This window comes from Solanum pennellii, chromosome 6 (assembly GCF_001406875.1).
Source record: "Solanum pennellii chromosome 6, SPENNV200".
Lineage (NCBI taxonomy): Eukaryota > Viridiplantae > Streptophyta > Magnoliopsida > Solanales > Solanaceae > Solanum > Solanum pennellii.
Window position 1 is genome coordinate 47,353,191 of NC_028642.1, and position 18,872 is coordinate 47,372,062.

The following is an 18,872-nucleotide window of genomic DNA, read 5'->3' on the forward strand; positions in this document are numbered from 1 at the left end:
AAGAAATTAAATAGTTGTGTGGGTGATAGGACACTTTAAAAGTTAAGGTGTCTTAATGCAAATACAAGACAACTTTGATGGTGTCTTTATGTCTTTTCTCTAATAAGAATGATACTTTAAGGATGTAGTTTGAATTTGAGATATAGTTTAAGGTTGAGTTTAGTCAAAAACTTAAAATAATCAATCTCCAACTTATTTCCGTTACGAAAAAGACAAATCATGTAGGCTCACACCTTCCAATAATTTTTAGTTTTCATAAGCAACAATGTCTAAGATTTTTTATATTTTTCAAGAACTTTTGGTAGAAAGTAACGAAATTATGCATAATAATTTTTGTTGTTTCGTAAGATTCCTTAGTTTTTTGACAATATCCAACAAAAGGATAAAATTTGTTCACTTACAAATACTTAAATGATGTTTTTTGCTAAAAATTATACTTTAAGGATGTAGTTTAAATTTGAAAATAGTTGAAGGATGTTTTCTGTTAAAAATGATACTTTAAAAATGTAGTTTAAATTTGGGATATAATTAAAAGATGTTTTTAGCCAAAAACTCTATCTACATCATACTTTTACTTAAAGTGTATAAACATAGTTAAAGGGTCTTAGTGAAAATTTATACCAATTTTAGGGGCCATCCATTAATTGAGAAAATAAAAAACAAAAGAAAGAAAGAAGAGATTTGACTTGGTTTTATAATTGAGAGAAAGAGAAGAATTGGTAAAGAAAAGGAGGAATGAAGAAGAAAATTCAATCCAATTGAATACAACTTTGACGTCCGTAAACAGATTTTCTCTCTCATCAACTTTCTCTCTCCAAAAAAAAATAATATACAGCTAAGAAGCTGAATCTATCTACTGGAGGCACAGTGAAGTTCAAAAAAGGTGACGCTAAATTTTGTGTTTTTTTTGTGCTTTGTAGTTCCGTGTAAAGAATATACTCAATCTTCGGTGAGTCGGTGTTGAAATTGTCTTTTTGTTTTCTAAAGCTGGCTGCAGGTTGCTCATTTTGAGCTTTGGATCCACTCTTTTTAGGGCTTGATCAATTGTTCATATGATTGTATAAGTTTTCTGCTTTTTTTTTTGCTTTTTTGTTTAGTGTTCAATCAATTATTGCAGCTTCTTTTATTTGGGTGTTTTTGGGTAATACTGTTGTTTTTCTGAATTTGTTTTTCTAAAAGGGATAGAAATGAAGTTTGATTTCTGTCTTTAAAACTGTTGAGATTTGGGGTTTTATGTGCACAGCATTCTGGTTGGATGATTTAAAGCAAAACAACATTGTGATTAGATGATTTAAAGTAAGGTTGGGTAGGGTTAATCTATCTTTATCGGAAGGAGGGAAAAATTGACACGGAATTGAATAATTAGTGCAGTGGATGATGCAGCAAAATTTGAGCGGAAAGAAGTCTGGTTTAATTGTTTCAAAGACGAGCTTCCATCTTTTGGATTAAAAATGGAGACTTTCTGTCTACCTCAGATCCATCTAGTAATCACTCGCTATTATTGGGTTTGCTTTGTTCTCTGCCTAGTTCTTGTTCAGCGCAATTGAACTTTCTTCAGCTTAGTGGGGGCTTTGATGCCATTTTATGAATATTCTGTACTCACTTGAGGCTTTTATGCCATTTTAGGAAGTTTCTATATTTGCTCAAGTGTTACTAGATTGTGTACTTCTTGGGGAAAAATGGTTCCAACAGGGCCTCCTAATTCACTTGGAGGTTCCCAACCAGTACCTTCTTCATTACTGCGAACAAATTCAGGTGTAATGGGTGGTCAAGGGGGGTCAATGCCTTCACCAGGTGGTTTCCCTTCAATGGTTTCTCCTCGGACTATGTTTGGTAACATGAATATGCTTGGGAATGCTCCCAATGTTTCACATCAGTCCTTTGCAAATGGAGGTCCTAATGCAGGGCTGGCTGGACCTGGAAATTCTCAGCGTGGTCCTGTCGATAATGGGGCCGAGACTGATCCACTTTCTGGTGTAGGAAATGGGATGGGTTTTAGTGCTCCTTCAACATCATTTATGTCATCAGCCATGGCGACAAATCCAAATAGCAGTCAAGTTCAAGGACAGCAGTTTCCTAACCCCTCTGGTAACCACATGTTGACTGACCAACAACGATCCCAACAGCTTGATTCCCAGAATGTTCAACATAATCAACAATTGCAGCAGTTTTCTTCCCCTATCAATTCCCAAACACAGCAACAGCAGCATCAATTTCAATCCATGCGTGGTGGATTAGCACCTGTCAAAATGGAGACACAGGTGACTAATGATCAAACACCACAGCAGTTGCAAGCTCTGCGAAACTTGGCACCTGTAAAAATGGAACCACAACAGGTTCAAAGTATGAGAGGTCTTGCGCCTGTAAAAGTAGAACAACAATCAGACCCATCTTTATTTCTACATCAGCAACAGCAGCAGCAGTTCCTTCAGATGTCCAGGCAGTCCCCTCAAGCTGCTGCTGCTGCACAGCTTTTGCATCAGCAGAGGCTAATGCAGTTCCAGCATCATCATCAACTCTTGAAGACCGCCCCTCAACAACGAAACCCATTACAACAACAATTTCAACCACAGAACCTTGCTGTCAGACCTCCTGTAAAGGCAGTATATGAGCCCGGGATGTGTGCCCGTCGGCTGACTCATTATATATATCAGCAACAACATAGACCCGAAGTAAGAAGAATGGGTCAATTATACCATTGTGTGTCATCTATGCACTACACCCTACCCCACAGCCTGCCCAGATAATGAAAAAGTAAGTTTTATATCAATTTTTTTCCCTAACAAATTGCTCTATCTTATTTATAGGACAATAACATTGAGTTCTGGCGGAAATTTGTTGCCGAGTATTTCGCTCCCAATGCCAAGAAAAAATGGTGTGTCTCTATGTATGGAAGTGGTCGGCAGACTACTGGAGTTTTTCCTCAGGTTCACTGCTTATGTGGAAGCTATTTACGTTTTTGTTTTTGTAATGTTTTTTTGCTCTCCCATCAAATGAAAATGGAGTTGTAATAATTATTATGCTGCAAGTTTAGCATTATACTTAGCTCAGATATTCCTTTTAGAGGTCATTCTATAAATGCTGCTGATTAACTGTAGAACAACTGTTAACAAATTAGTTTTTATCTTTGATCAATATTGTGTAATTTGCAGGATGTGTGGCACTGCGAAATATGCAGCCGCAAGCCAGGCCGTGGGTTCGGTATGTTCCTTTCCTTTCAGCATCAAGCTCTTGAATTGTCTTTTGGTACTAGAAGGACTTAACAAACTTTGTGGCTTTACAGAACTCCTTCTTTAATTAATTCATCTTTATTTATTTGGTTATCCTCTCAGCTGATTATTCTGTTTCAACATCTGATACATCTCAACTCTTTTTTCTCAGAAGCGACTGCCGAGGTCTTGCCTAGGCTTTTCAAGATAAAGTATGAAAGTGGCACTTTGGAAGAACTTCTCTATGTGGATATGCCTCGTGAATATCAGAATTCATCTGGGCAAATAGTCCTAGATTACGCAAAAGCGATTCAGGAGAGTGTCTTTGAGCAACTTCGTGTTGTCCGTGATGGTCAGCTTCGCCTAGTGTTTTCTCAACCTGATTTGAAGGTTAATTGAAGAGCTGATAGTTTTATGTTTAGTGAAGTGCTTATTCATGGGCAGTTGAGACCTAACATGGTATTTAATGCTATCATTCGTTTGATCTGGATTCGTTTTGTATCTATTTTTGGCAGATAGTTTCTTGGGAATTTTGTGCACGACGTCATGAGGAGCTTATCCCTAGAAGATTGTTGATACCTCAGGTTTACAATTTTACCTTTCAACTGCCATTCCACAGATGTGTTATGTAGTCATGCTTCAACTGTGATTTGAATCATACATTTTTTCAATGACAGCAGACTTTTAGGTTTTCTAGGTTTAAAATCGGTAAAAAAAAGTTGGTTGATTTTTTCCTCAAAAAAATTTGAAGATGCTTTACAAACTCTACTTGAGAAGTAAAGGACTTCAAAGTAATTTCTTGCCACTCCTGCTATGGCAGAAGCCTTTTTGTTTCATTGACCTGGAACTATGTGCTAATTCAGTGTGATTGATCTTTATTATCAACATTATTTAAGTAATTGGTGAGAGTATATGGTCGTGTTAGTATTCATATGGTCACTATTTCCTTTTCTTGTCTGTTGGTACAAGCTCAATATAGATGGAAGTACAAGATTTCAGTTGCATATGTGTTCTTCTCTAATTTCAAAAGTTACCTGTTTCTTCTTCTTAGCAATATAGAACGGTTTAGAAGCATCTTATTCTCTATCCTCATCTCGGGATATTGAAACGGTAAGGGCTGCCGGACAGATTGATCTAAACTGTTTTTTATGAGTTAAGCTCCAGTTTAGTAGACTGTGGTTGCAAGTTATGTTCATTTATGGAAAGAATCGACTGTTCATATGGCATTTCCATTTGTTTTTCTCTTCAATTTTGGGGAAAATCTGTCTCTGGAAGATATTTTTGAAAACTATTGCATGGTTGGTTCTTTGAAGTATTTGGTGGATTTTATTGTGTTTTTGAAACCAAATAAATTCTTTTGGTCACCTGTTCAAACTGGTTTTTGCTCAAGTCCAAACAAAGGTAGATTCTGCTTTGAACCTGTTATCGAGGAACAATTTGAAATGTGTTGGGTAGAAGTTTCTAACCCTGGCCAAGGCCTAATGGTTTGAATATGTTATGGTTACGTGTAGTTAAGATTTGGTAGAGAAAAAGTCAGAACAGTTTTATTAGATGATGTTGATGCTATCTGAGGTCCATGGAACGACTTTTGATGCTCTAAGTTGTGCAAGAGAAATTCGTGTTACCACTGGTACAAAGTATAATTTAAATTAGCTCCGGCTTCAAAATGGAAATTGAGGATTTGGAATAAGGAGTCAAATTGTTGTGCTTGTAATATGATCACTTGCGATTCTAACAATTCCTTGGTATATTATTCAATCATAACTGGCTTCAAATCCCTGATATCAACAAGTCCTTTTCTGATGAAATTTAGAATCAAATTCTCAGTAGGATTGTTAAAAGAGTAGTACCTGGTGATGGATTTTGGCGTACCAAATTGGACCAACTCAATTGAAAAAAACAAAACACCGATGAAAGCTAGACTTAAGCTAGTAAACCCCGAATTCAATTCATGACCTTCAGATTGTTATCTTTCTGTTTTGGCTTTTATGCCTGTATTATAGTGAACTACTATATGATAAAAGTGTGCTACAAAAAAAAAATGTTAGAAATTTAATCAAGTGACAAAGTAAAGGAACATGGACTGAAGTAAGCTTTAAATGTGATTGTTGTATGCTGATGATTTACTTAAAAGATTCTTTGCTATCAGTGGAAAGAAATTCTATGTTAGCTATCTAATAATGTTAATGTCTGGAGTTCCAAGAGACATTTAATTAAATATGCTAAAATAGTTAAGTTCCTGGTTTTCGGTGTTAGTTTCCTAGGTTTGTCAATGTGCAGTAAGTACGGGGTGAAGAATTGTGGTGCCATATTTGCTACAACTTAATTTAAAAGAAAATAAAAACAAAGCTAGATTTGAAGTGGTAAACCTAAAACTCATTAATTTTCCCCTAGAGCTGCACTATCTTCAGTTTTTTCATTTATTTTCTGCTTTTAAGTGTGATAGTGAACTAGGATCTGATAAATGCATATGATAAAAACTCATTTTCGAATAACCAAGTAAAGGATTCATGCTTTAACTATTATCTTTGTATTAGGAGTTGCTTAAATGAATTTGTGCCTGTTTGGGCAAGCTTCTTGGAGGCCGAAAACACTTGTCTTGAAATTTGAAGTGTTCGGCCAATAAGTAAAAGTGCTTTTAAGTAGCAGCAAAATCAGTTTTTCTGTTGTTGGGAACATGGTAAAATTTCTGCTTCTTGAAAAAGGTGGAAGCAGAAATCTTTTTAGTTTCAAAAAAAAAAAAAGAAAAAAAAAGGTGGAAGTAGAATTTTTTTTTTCAAACAAAAATATCTCCATAACTACATACTTATCAAGCATATCCCCTCATTAAGTTATTACTATTTTATTATAGAACAACCATTTTCTTCTCTTTTAAAAATAGAAGAAAATAATGACTAGTTTTTGGATATACCATTTCCTTTCGACTCTTAATATAGTATCCCATGTAAGAGTTTTTTTTGTCTTTTATCTATCTGTATGTTTAAAAAAAAGAGTAATATTATTAATTACTAATATGCTTCATATATTGTAGTGAATATTTGTTATGTGAATGATTTTAGTTATTTTTTGTGGTAAGTTCCCCATATATGGTGTGATTTAATTTGAGGAACGGTTATTTATTATATAGTTGTTTGATATTTCTTCGTATATTCAAATCATCGTGTTAATATTATACCTAATATTTAATATTTTCACAGATTATCTATTACTTTTTATATTGAAAATTTTGATGTCTTCTTATTACTAAAATAACAGTGCCCGCTTTATTTAAGTCTTTCATTATAGATGCTTAAAATAATTTTCTCTATAGAATAATCTTAACCTTTGTCCCTTTTCGTAATTTGATAGTCAAAAGCATTTTCTTTTAGAAAGATTAATTTACCATAATTTGCTTATCAAATACTGAAAAATACTTTAAAATGAACCAGTCAAACACATATTGCTTTTCTTGAAGTGCTTTTTTGGGGAAGCTATTTTTAGCAGCTTGGTCAAACGTCTCTCTGTGTGTGCCACCTAACAATTTTAGCATTGATTTGTAGGTGACATCTAAGTATGCATGTTGTCTTAATAGATCTATTGACTTTTGTTCCGCATGTCTAAGTTATGCGGACACTTCGATTTTGAGTTCACACTCGTGTCGGATCTCCAAAAACACACTACTTTTGGAGAATTCGACACGAACCCGTTTGACATTTTTGAAGAGTCCGTGCAAAATCTCTCATAGGTTTTTTCGTGCTATTTTTCATGTTTCGGTACACACATTAGGTCCATTGAAGAACTTATATGTAAGTGTGCGCATGCGTGTGTACACATATGAACTTGATACTTGTATACATGTGTGTGTAAATCTTTCTTGTTATAGGCAGTTAGTACAATATTTTTCAGAGATCTTGTGCATGGTGAGTAGTGTTATCAAAGCCACACTTAAGCGAAACAAGCCTTAAAACGCGTTGAGTGATTCACCTTGCTTAATGTGCACTTCAGTGTTGTCATAACGGCTCCAAGACACACTTTTCCTTGTGAATGAAAATTTCTTGAAGGGGCGATGTTAAACCATTGATATTTTGCTTTGTTGTAAAACAATCAATTTCTTTGGCCATATATTTTTTTTCATGCTTATAATTATTAGTCTTGATTTATATATATATATACACATATATGTATATATATATATACACACACACACACACATATGTGTGTGTGTGTGTGCATATATATATATATATATATACACACACACACATATGTGTATATATGTGTGTGTTTGTGTGTGTGTGTGTGTGTGTGTGTGTATACACACACACATATAGCACCCAAAGGGTGTGGTCTCTACTGGTCAATGAAGTGGTTGAGAATACTGAAGTCTTAAGTTCAAAACTTAGTGGAGATAAAAATATATTAGGCGATTTTTCTTATCTGTCCTAGCCTTGGTGGACCTGTTGCTAGTTGGAGGTGGCAGGTATCCCGTGGGATTAGTCGAGGTGCGAGAAAGCTGGTCCGTACACCACAGTCATTAAAAATGAATAAATAAATAAATAAATAATATTTCTATATATATGTTTTCTCCATTTGCGCTTTTGCTCAATAAAGCCCACACTTTATTTATTCTTTGTGCTTAAAGCACCAATGAACTTTAGAGATTTTTTGCACTTTTGATAACATTGACGGCGAGTGAATCAGGTTTTCTACTTTAGGATGTCTCGTTGAAGTAGTTCTCAATTTATTGCGTTTGAATGTACTTCTGTGGCATGTAGTTGTTTTAGAATATTTTTTTTATGTTAGCCGGATGTTGTTTTAGCTTTTGAGTGTTGATGTTGCATATAAGGTAAGAGATATTGAATTAATTCTGATAATCTGATTTGCCTTCTATTGTTTTGATATGCTATACAGGTTACTCAACTTGGTGCTGCAGCTCAAAAGTACCAGGCCGCCACCCAAAATGCCTCATCTAGTGCGTCTGTTTCTGAGTTGCAGAATAATTGCAACATGTAAGTCCAGATACTTACATTATGGCGTTTATTCTAAGTATTGGGTTGGCAATGTCCCATAACATTGTTTTATGGTTTTGTTGCCTTACAATTTCTATTTAGCATATCTAACTCTCATTTTTAAGAGGTTAGCAGTAGACTAACTTTGTTTAATGCTCGTTGTTGCCTAGAAATTTCTATTTTAGATATCTAACCCTTTTTATTAAGAGGTGAGCTGTGCCCAATTATTAGATCGCCTTCATTAGTGGGCAGTGATGATGAGTGCATCAGTAAGAATAATCAGTAGGAACTCTATCATGACATGAATGTTACACGTAGAAGTCTTCCAAATTTGTACAACATAGGTGCATAACCTCCAGTGAAACAGGAATAACCTCCACAAGTATAGCTAGATTGGAGTTAACTAGAGAGACATCAAATTTATTGTATATGTCCAGTCGACAATACAAAAGAGTAAAACAGAAGTGTCTTACTCTCTCCACAATAAGTTGAAGATGAGCTAAGCCAAATTTGATTGTCTCATACTCATGAAGGCAACCATTTACTTTCAACCTACAGAAATCTCTTAAGTTGCCAAATACATTCTGAAGAAGCTCAGATGGATTCGTTATTGATGGGAAAATCAACTCAGAACACTTGTGTAGATGTTGTAGAAACATGAGGATGGCATCTAAAATTTCAACCAAACGATCCTCGGTCATGGTTGGTTCAGCATAGCTATGTGAGCTAATATAACTTATGATATTCTCCATGAGATCGCTTCTTACCTTCTTTTGAGACTTTTCTTTTGGTTACGGAAAATTGAACTTTGGAGTGTCATGGTTTTGGGGTGTGGGTTGAGGATGTTGACTGTGACCCGTGGGTGTGTTGATTTAAATTCTAGTCCTCTCATGCTCAAACTTCTCCAATTAGTTTGCTTCAGTATGATGGTGACATATGGGAGGAGGGGTAGGAGCTAGGGATGTCATCTGGTCTCTGAACCTACAAAAGGAAGAGGAATAAATCTTCTTCCCATGGAATAACATTACTCTCAGGAGCTGTGGGTAGTGGAACGAGGGATGTAAAGATGTGCATGCCCTTTGGAAAAGTCATAAATGATCTATGTAAGCATTCAGTTGTGAACTTATGTTTAGAGATTTCTTGATTCTTGAGATTTTATTAAGATTGTGTATCTGCTATCATCATGTATTCCTTTATTTGGCTTTTGATGTATGAGTTGTTTTGTAATTTTGACTTCTAATTGCGCCTCAGGTTTGTTGCTTCAGCTCGTCAGTTAGCGAAAGCTTTGGAAGTTCCCTTAGTAAATGATTTAGGATATACAAAGAGATATGTGAGATGCCTACAGGTATGTACCTTGTTCTGCATAGATCCCCCCCCTTCCCCTTCCTTTTCTGTCCCTCATGCAGGTTTTCGTTTCAGCAGTGGAAATAGTCCTCGTGTATCTATTGAATCACTAGATGTGATTGTTAGAGTGTAAAATAGAGATTTGGGTTGGAGTTGATTGTCTGGAAAGATAGAGAACGCTAAAAATATCGGGAGAGTAAAATTGAGAATATGATCGGAGATGCCCTTATGTTTGATTTAAAAGTCAATTAGTTCTATTGACCTGTCTTCAGTTCATTTCTTTCCATATGTTGTCCCGCTGTTTTCACAGCAGATTTGAAAATGGAGACAAATTCAAATCTTTTAACAGCCAGCAGGTTAGAGATGGCTGTTAATGTTGTGATTTTGAGATTCCTTTTAATAACGCGTATAATTAACTCATGTATAATGCTTCAGCTTTTTTCTTGGGATACAAATATGTGGTGTAATGTTTTCCTACTGTTGACCCAGCCCACCGAGCCGTGCGGGCATTTTTTCTAACATCTAGCTAGGAGAATCCTTACCACCCAATTTAAAACTACAATGCGGAAATTTGTAAAAACATAGGAAATCTCTTTAATACTTTGAGATCACCATAAAATATCGAATATAAAGAATCTCTCTTTACAAACAACCGAAAAATCCTCCCAACGAACTAGTCTAAACATGTACAAGATTACTAAGAGAGTACAATCTATAAAAGAAAATGAGACACTGCTCCCACCACAAGGAAGAGACATAACAGTTGTCGGAGATCATCATCGTTTTTAGCTAAGAAAATTTATTGAATGCTGCACCCAAAGTACCAAACCGTGCTGAATGACATATCAAGAGTAGTATTGGTCAACCAGAATCAACCACATAATATAATGCAAATAAATAAAGATTAGGAAATGAAACAACATGCTTTAGGACTCACACAAGTCACCTCAAGTCATCCAACCTCCTTTTGCTCCAACTTCAGCCTCCTAACTCATTCCACCATCACATTCGATCATAACCTAATCCCTTTTGTACATTAGTCATTATTAATTTTGTTACTCAATTTACTATTTCCCCTCAAGCTCTCATGCCAACTCCTTACCTTACATTACCCCAATTGCACGGAAACATGAACAAACAATCACCCTTATCGAAATAGAGACATACAATTATACGCACAATTGAAAAATAACAATTTTCATCCATAATTAGCATTCTCTACCCATCACACCTCATTCATGACATCTTCCCAATACCCGAACCACTAGGATACTGGATACCCCAATTATCTTCTACCCAATTTTACTTGCTACCGCAACCTGCGCAAAGATCACCCCAACATGTCAATAACCCAACCTGACCACTCATGGACGAATAAGTGATACCTAAAACACGATAATTTAACCTCGCCCTCTCACGGAACAACCCATAACCATTTCATCACAAAGAAGTAAATCTGGTTCTTATCTTGAAATCCCCACACGAACTGTTAGTGTACTGACGTGGTACTCCTCCATCGTCGTTATGTAAGAGGAAAAGTGCGAAAAACTTACTTTAGGTAAGTGGCCTAAGTTCTAAGAAGTGAACATCATGCTACTCAGACTATATGCTTAACATATGCACGTCGAATCGCATCCCGTCCATATTTAGGCTATGACTGTACTATCAAGTCTTAAGACTGATGGTACATTCAACCAAGAATGCCCATTGCAGTATCTAAGACTTAAAAAACGAAGAGACGCGACTCAAATGCTTTTATGCTATAATAATATATGATATATGTATCAACGTGGTACCCAATCCAATATTAATGTATGTACCGCCGTGGTACCTGATCCAATAATAATATATGTATCGGCATGGTACTTTATTCAATAATATATGTATAAGTATACATACTAGTGTTGTACCAATCCAACATCAACACACAATAGCTACCACACTTGTACATTCAAGTAGCATATTTATTGCAAGAATTGATAATTTCTTCCCGAACAGCTCTTGATCACAATTTCCCTAATTATATACATGCATGCATTACTAATAAAGTAGTTAACAAGCACATATAGCATAAACGGAATAAACAACCATTTCCTACGAGAGATGATTTCTTCCTGAATAGCTCTTGATCACAATGCGACCACCCACGGTTATCCCCCAAGATTACACCCAACAACCATCAATATGCCAACAATAACTAATCAAGTCCATCATCAACCTAACCACAACTAATCATACTTCAACCACCTAGACTCTGTGCCTGAAGGCCTATGCATGAAATCTCCTGACAATCTACGAGATATTATCTTAGTGAAAATAGATCTAACTACTCAGTTAGGAAAACCTAGTCTACCTGGGCGTCAAACAACTTTGGGAGAACTTTGAATGCAAGCTTTCCGATCCTTGGGGCGAATCCCGATGAATGTGGACCGGAAGTTCCTTGGGTTTTAACTTTCTTTGCACTGAAAATCCTCTCCTCTATTGTTCTCGGGCTTCGAGTGGCTTAGGGAGATTTTGGGAGTAATGCTCGTATGTTTTCTCCCTGGAAAGTGAGAGGTAAAATAAATGACGGCGCTTAATTAGGGTCTGATTCTGCCAGGGCGCTGCCATAGCGGGAGGCTTCCTGCTATGACGAACCGCCGACGTCAGACCGGATCCGTTTCAAATTTAAATGATTTCGTCTTGTGCCCCAAATTTTAATTTGGCACCGTATTTCAGGACTTTCTGGGACTCCGCCCGAGATGCATTTTAGTAACGACGGATCGGGTCGTTCCACTTTCTTTTGGAAATTGACTTCATTTATGTTTGTTCTAGCGGGAAGTCAAAAGGTTTTTTGGTTCTTCTAATTCAGTTTATTTATTCACAAATGTTTTAATTTTGCAACCAAATATAAAACTGTTACAGCTTTTGAGTGATAACATCTGGTCAAATGATATTTCACTTGTTTTATAATATTTGTTCAATTAAAAGAGGCTTGTGATCCACTAAGGATGTGTTGTATTCTTCGTGGATTGCAGATATCGGAAGTGGTTAATAGCATGAAAGATTTGATCGACTATAGCAGGGAGACAGGGACCGGACCCATGGGTAAGTTCTATCTACTTAACCTTTCTATTAGTTCCTTTTATCACAGTTCAAATTTAATGACCTTGTGACAAACTAATGACTCATCAAAATAGGAGGATAAGTGGGGTTGTTTTCCTGAAAGTTAGTGTTTTATACAACATCAACAAAATACCTAGTGTAATTTCACAAGTGGGATCTGGAGTGTTTTATACAACAACAAAATACCTAGTGATGTAGAGAGGCTGTTTTTGATATACCTTTAGCTCAAGGAAAAGGAAACAGCGGAACTAAAGAAGCCTACTAACGTGGCATATTGCCATCTAATTGATAGTCTCTATTAGATTTTTTCCTTCCATTATGTCCTATTTTCACAATCACAACGTGGCATCTGATTTTCATTTAAAGGTGTCCCAGGGATTTGGTTCAATGGGAAAGGTGGTACAACACGTGATGTGGGGTAGGCTGCTGTAGTTCCAAGTTTGGTTTTACTGTGAAATTGCTTCCGGGGATGGAAAATACAATCCATTGTATCTGACTAGGGAACCCATGGGCCAAAGCAAATTCTGTTGCATCTTTACTCAAATTTGTTGGTAATATATCTGTCATGTAATAACTTGAGCCTCGCAATATGAATGAGTGTGGGGACTAGAGAGTAGGACACTAAACTCTTGCAAACTAAGGCTCATTTTTATGTTGGACATAATGGTCAGGCTCACTTTTATGTTGGACATAATGTTCAGTTAATTTTCTCTCTGGTGCTCATGATCCAGTAGCACATTTTCCCCCCGGAATTTCTTATTAGTTCCCTCATTCGCCCTGCAATATATCACTATTCCTAGTGGCAATCTGGATTCGGTCTTTAGTCTTTTTCGATAATGAGGATTTGGTGTTTCATATCTTAGTGCTAACTCTTCGTGCTTTGGAGTTTGCTGTGACATTTAAATCCCAGAAGACCGGATAAGTGGGGAAGTGTTTCCCCAACATTCATGAGTCAAGCGGTAATCAAACAAAATTTAATTTGTGGGGGTAAAAGAGTGGGAGCTCAACTTATCATTAATCAATTTTTATGTCTGCCCAGTGTTATCCTCTCAACCTGTGACCATTTTTGTGTGCGCTTAATTGATAAGTTGGAGTAGATATTCAACTTGTGCGCGATGAACCTTTTTTATTTTCATCTAGTGTTGATTATCTTTCCTGGCGTTTTATGTTTTTCATGTTATTCTTACAGTTGACTTTGTGCCCATCTCTTAATTTTCCAGAGAGCTTGGCTAAGTTTCCTCGTAGGAACGGCACTTCAGCTGGAGTACAAGGTCCAGTTCAATCAATTGAGGATCAGACTCAGCAGCCACAGCAGCAGCCACATCAACAGCAGCAACAACAGCAGCAGCAACATACACATCAAATAGTCAGTAGCTCTAACCATGAGACGACTTCACAGCCTGGTGTACCGCCGCTACCTTTGAGCAATGGTATGTCGAATGTACACAACTCTGTGAACCGAGTACCTGCTACTTCGTCTAGTGGTACTGTTGTCGGATTACTGCACCAAAATTCCATGAACTCCAGGCAACAAAATCCAATGAATGGTGGAAGTAGTACCTACTCAGGAAATACTGTCCAAATGCCTTCACCCAATTCTTCAAGTACAATGCCTCAGTCTCAACCCAACTCTTCTCAATTCCAATCTCCAACACCATCGTCATCCAACAATACACCACAAGCTTCACACAGTGGCTTATCATCAGTGCAGCATATGAACTCTGCAAATTCCCCAAAAATCTCAATGCAGCAACCAGCCCATTCGAATGACGTGGATGCTAATGACTCTCAGAGTTCTGTACAAAAGATTATACATGAAATGATGATGTCTTCACAGCTCGGTGGCGGTGGCATGGTAGGTAATGGTATTATTGGGAATGATATGAAAAATGGACATGGGATGTTGGCAACAAGTAATAATTCTCTTCTCAATGGAAGCAATTGCCTTGTTAGGAATGGGACAGCCAATGCTAACAGTACAGGCGTTGGTGCTGGATTCGGGAGTATGAACAACGGACTGGGCCAAGCTGCAATGGTTAATGGAATGCGAGCTGCATTGGGTAATAACCCTTCAGTCATGAATGGATTAGGGGGCATTACAATGGCGAGAGAACGCAACATGAGTCAACAGCAACAAGATCTGGGAAACCAACTGCTTAGTGGTCTAGAAGCAGTCAACGGTTTTAACAACCTTCAGTTTGACTGGAAAACATCTCCTTAAAAAGGTTGAGGTTGGCAATTATTAGTTATGTTCTGCTGCTTGTGCTGCAAAGATGATCAGAGTAGCCATGGTTGCTGAAGCAGAAATGGCTTTAAAGCTTGCCCCTTCTGTACTGATTTGAGTGGTAAGTGGGAAGGACAACATATAGCGTGGCATCTTAACAGCTGAAATGTTATCTCATCTGAGATGCACTCTCTTCTAACTTGATTTTGCCTGGTTTATCACAGCTGCTCCTTGAATGGGATCTTCAGGGAGCGGCTTGGTTAATGCACCGCTGCATTAAATCTATTTATACCATGTGGAGGCATTTGTTTATGTAGCGATTGAGCTATTGCCCCTATCGTGCTGCATCTCCACCACCACTCCAGAGCTTGCGGTTGTATATAGTTGGGATTCAGTTGTTGAAGTTCCTAGGAGCTGCTAGAATTGGCACTGATCTAGTCATCATTTCTTCTCTCCTTTCTACTTGTCTTTCTGTTAGGCTTATTTGGAGTGGGTTGACGGGGAAAAAATTAGGACGAGGCTTGGGAAAGAATTAAATTAAATCCATTAGTATGGAGTATATGTGAAGGAATTGATTTAGCACTGCAATTTTTAAGGGGGATAATTTGAAGTATTTCTATCAATCTGTTCATTAGGAAATGCTAGTTTGTTTTTAACTCAAGACAGATTTGTTCTAATTGCTTGACAAAGTAGAAAGAGCCAGCCAGTTGCTCATGTTTTTGCTAGAAAAAATGGAACTACATCTGTGAGTTGTTTTTGGCTTTCTGGAGTGGCCTTATTTCTCTTTTATTGAACTGCAAGGGGAGGTCGTGCTACTGTTAAGGATGCTTCAATGCTAGTCATGAAGAGAGTCTCAATATATGATTAGGGTTCATTTGCATAGGGTGCTCTTGCAACACATTCCGGCGTGCTGAAAACCCTTTGCATACGGGTATTCACCTTTTAGTTCTCAGTATACACAATTCTTTGATGAAAACTTTCTTACCACAGCATATTGCAAGTTTTCTTTCTTTATCATCACTTCAACTTCCTCCTCCTCCCACATTATCATAGGTTCTCCGTGCAAATAGGTTAACTGTTTCATGGGGATTGATGGTGTGTTGGTATTATAATATTCTTGATTTGTCCTTTCAAGATACAACAACAGAGCTGCCTATGTACCTTCTCTTTTCAGCAAAAAAAGAATCAAGTCCCACGTAGTTCACAGTTACTCAGCTAAATAGATCGCGCTTAAAAATCAAATAGACTGTTTAAGAGGTATGCTAAAGAGGGCTAGAGCGTGGGTCAGGATCAGATATGGAGGGGCAGAGAGAATGCTTCCCGATCTCTCTCTCAGAGCGAGAGAGCTATTGTACAAGGAAGCTACGTTGTTCTTGGTTCGAACTGTTAATTGAATTATTTCTTTAGTTCATTTCATATATAACTAGCACTAGGCAATATCTAATATCACATATACATGTCTTTCTTCCATAACGTAAACCAAGCATTCATCTTAGATTCAATCCTATTCGAGAATCAAGCGTCGAAACATCTAGAAGGGTTTGCCCAACAACATCCTACAACTCAAAACAACTCTAGATTTGGTTGAAGAGTCCAAAGCTTTATATAAATATTCACTTTTATTCAACATATAAATATTCACTTTTCTATAGTGAATATAGTTGAAGACTTGGAGTATTTTCTTTATCTCAATTTTCTCTTTCACTACACTTATCTCATTATATACTATAATATTATTTCTCACATCTCATCTTATTTTGATATCCTCTTCATAAAGGAAGAAATACCACTGTTTATAATGGAGAAATTCTTCATTATATTAAATAAGAATAATGTGGATATATATATAATGTAGGTAAATGAATGGTCTAAATGTTGCATAAGTTATAACGTATAATGAGGCAGAATAATAAGTGAAATTAATGGTGGGTCGTGTCAATAATGATTATAAAAGTTACACCAAATAATGACCACATTCTTGTCAACTTATATCACTAAACTTATGCACTTAATATTTTAATATTAAAATGCATATACATCAACATATTGTTCATCTATTTTTTTCTGATAATATATACCATGTTCTTCAGAGTAAATTAAGATGTATGTTATATTTTTTTGACACGAGGGGCAAAAATAAACAACTATGAAATACTTGATATATTAATAATCTCTCTAAGATAATGTAACATTCCGCAAATATCTAAGTTAATTAATACTCGAATCATTCTTCATTTACTTGAAGGATCATATCGAATGTTTCTTAAATTGCTTATATGTGTAAAGGTAAATTCTTTAGTGTAGAATGATTTTGGATATTAATTAAGGTAACTAGAATCTCCTAACATAAAAGTTGAGTTGAAAGTTTCCTTACCGATTAAGTTTTGATGTAAGATTCTACTGACTTCACACGATCATATCTCTTAGAATATAAGATTTATGTGGCCTATAACCTATCAAGTTAAAGGTATTTAAATCTACTTTTCGAGGTCACTAATTTTGCATCAATCCAGTTTCTGAGTAAAAATTTATGGCCATTTTAGTAACTGATGCAGTGCAGTGACGAATTAGAAAAACATTAAATAGAGTTTTTTTTTTTGTCTTTTTACCTCTAAGATGTAACATCTCACAATTTGAAATAGCTAAGAATAGACTCACTATTTTTTCGAAAACAGATTAGGATGAATAACCTCAGTTCATGATGAAAACATAACTGGTGGTGTAAAAATCAGATACTCAGTAAACAGTATATTGAAGAGTTGCTCGTAACATAGAGATTTTAAGGGTACAATTCTAACTTGTTTTGGAAATAGAACAAGAGCTGCCAACAATAACATAGATGTTGGCTCAACAAGATTCATAGAAGTTGCTCAAACGAAGGTGGTTACTTGTTATCTCTCACTTTTCAGGTGCTTTTAGCCATAGAAATATCAACATACATTATATGGCGTTTAGCATGCCTGTTATGCCATTTTGCCTATGCTTTTTGTTTTTGGAGATGCAAAGATATCTATTTGTAAGGCTCTACGAACTTAAATATAGAAGTATATTTATCTAACAAAGACATTAAAGATGGTGGAATCTTTTTTACAGATTCATTCTGTTTCTCGTATATGAGTATGTCTTCTTTTCACATAATATTTTTACCTGCATATATAATGCCACTTCTATAAGAAAAGCTGTGAATACGTGGAATTTAATGAAGATGCGTTTACAGGCAAAAGGCATCTGATTGCAAAGTTATCAATAAGGAGATTCATCGTGTCAAAGGCATACACTCACTTAAATGTATATTGTAGAAAGAGACATTGCACAACAAGGATCTAAACTTTGCGACTATATTAGAACCAAAATACAAAGTCTGTAGCTGGTTATCCTAGAAGAAATATATTATTTAGTTAATTCATATTTTATCCCTTCATTCTTTGTTTAAACTTCAATCAAGAAAGCAAAGTAAATATAATTTAAACATCAAATTCCAGAGATATTGGAAGAAGTTATATGTCATTATCACCTTTCATTAACATACAACTATTATAGAGTTTTACACTAGTTATTCATCTGGATAGATAAATGTATCATTTGATTTACCATAACTAAGACGAACGTAGAATATATGACAATTACGACTTTAACTAAACTCGTGACATGTTTTTTTTTTTGTAAAATTCATCAAATGAAAATATAGAACTATTAAGAGTTATATTAGTAAATGCAACACTGTCACATAAACAGAGTATTAACTCTAAATTTGTCGGTCATTCACATTTATCTTGAAATCTATTCCTGTCAGCACCATCCTCTAAATTAGCACAAAACACAGATAACAATTTCGAAACTTATTTATGCCAACACCATCCTTGAAATCTATTTTTGTCGGAAGGCTTTAAATAAATTACATCTCGTGCCTCGAGCCTCCGGGGGCTCAAACACGGAGGTGGGAGGCAACATGCCCTTAGCCCCCCACTCCACCAAAGGCTCGAGGCGCTTGCCCCGAACCTC

The 18,872-nt window shown here is 36.2% G+C and overlaps 1 protein-coding gene across 7 annotated transcripts; it reads left to right on the forward strand.

Moving 5' to 3' along the window:
- The first annotated feature begins 735 nt into the window (after positions 1-735).
- LOC107022571 (transcriptional corepressor SEUSS-like) lies at positions 736-15,610 on the forward strand. Of its 7 annotated transcripts, none has more exons than XM_015223159.2 (10): positions 736-883; positions 988-2,672; positions 2,808-2,927; positions 3,153-3,201; positions 3,382-3,599; positions 3,725-3,793; positions 8,100-8,197; positions 9,449-9,542; positions 12,559-12,628; positions 13,867-15,610. In XM_015223159.2, exons 2-10 carry the CDS (start codon positions 1,680-1,682, stop codon positions 14,865-14,867), a joined length of 2,712 nt encoding a protein of 903 aa, XP_015078645.1. In that variant the 5' UTR covers positions 736-883; positions 988-1,679; the 3' UTR covers positions 14,868-15,610. The 7 variants fall into 7 exon arrangements, with proteins under 7 accessions (XP_015078645.1, XP_027773702.1, XP_015078647.1 ...); XM_027917901.1 differs by having other exon boundaries at positions 1,222-2,672; XM_015223161.2 differs by having other exon boundaries at positions 1,244-2,672.
- Positions 15,611-18,872: the final 3,262 nt, after the last annotated feature.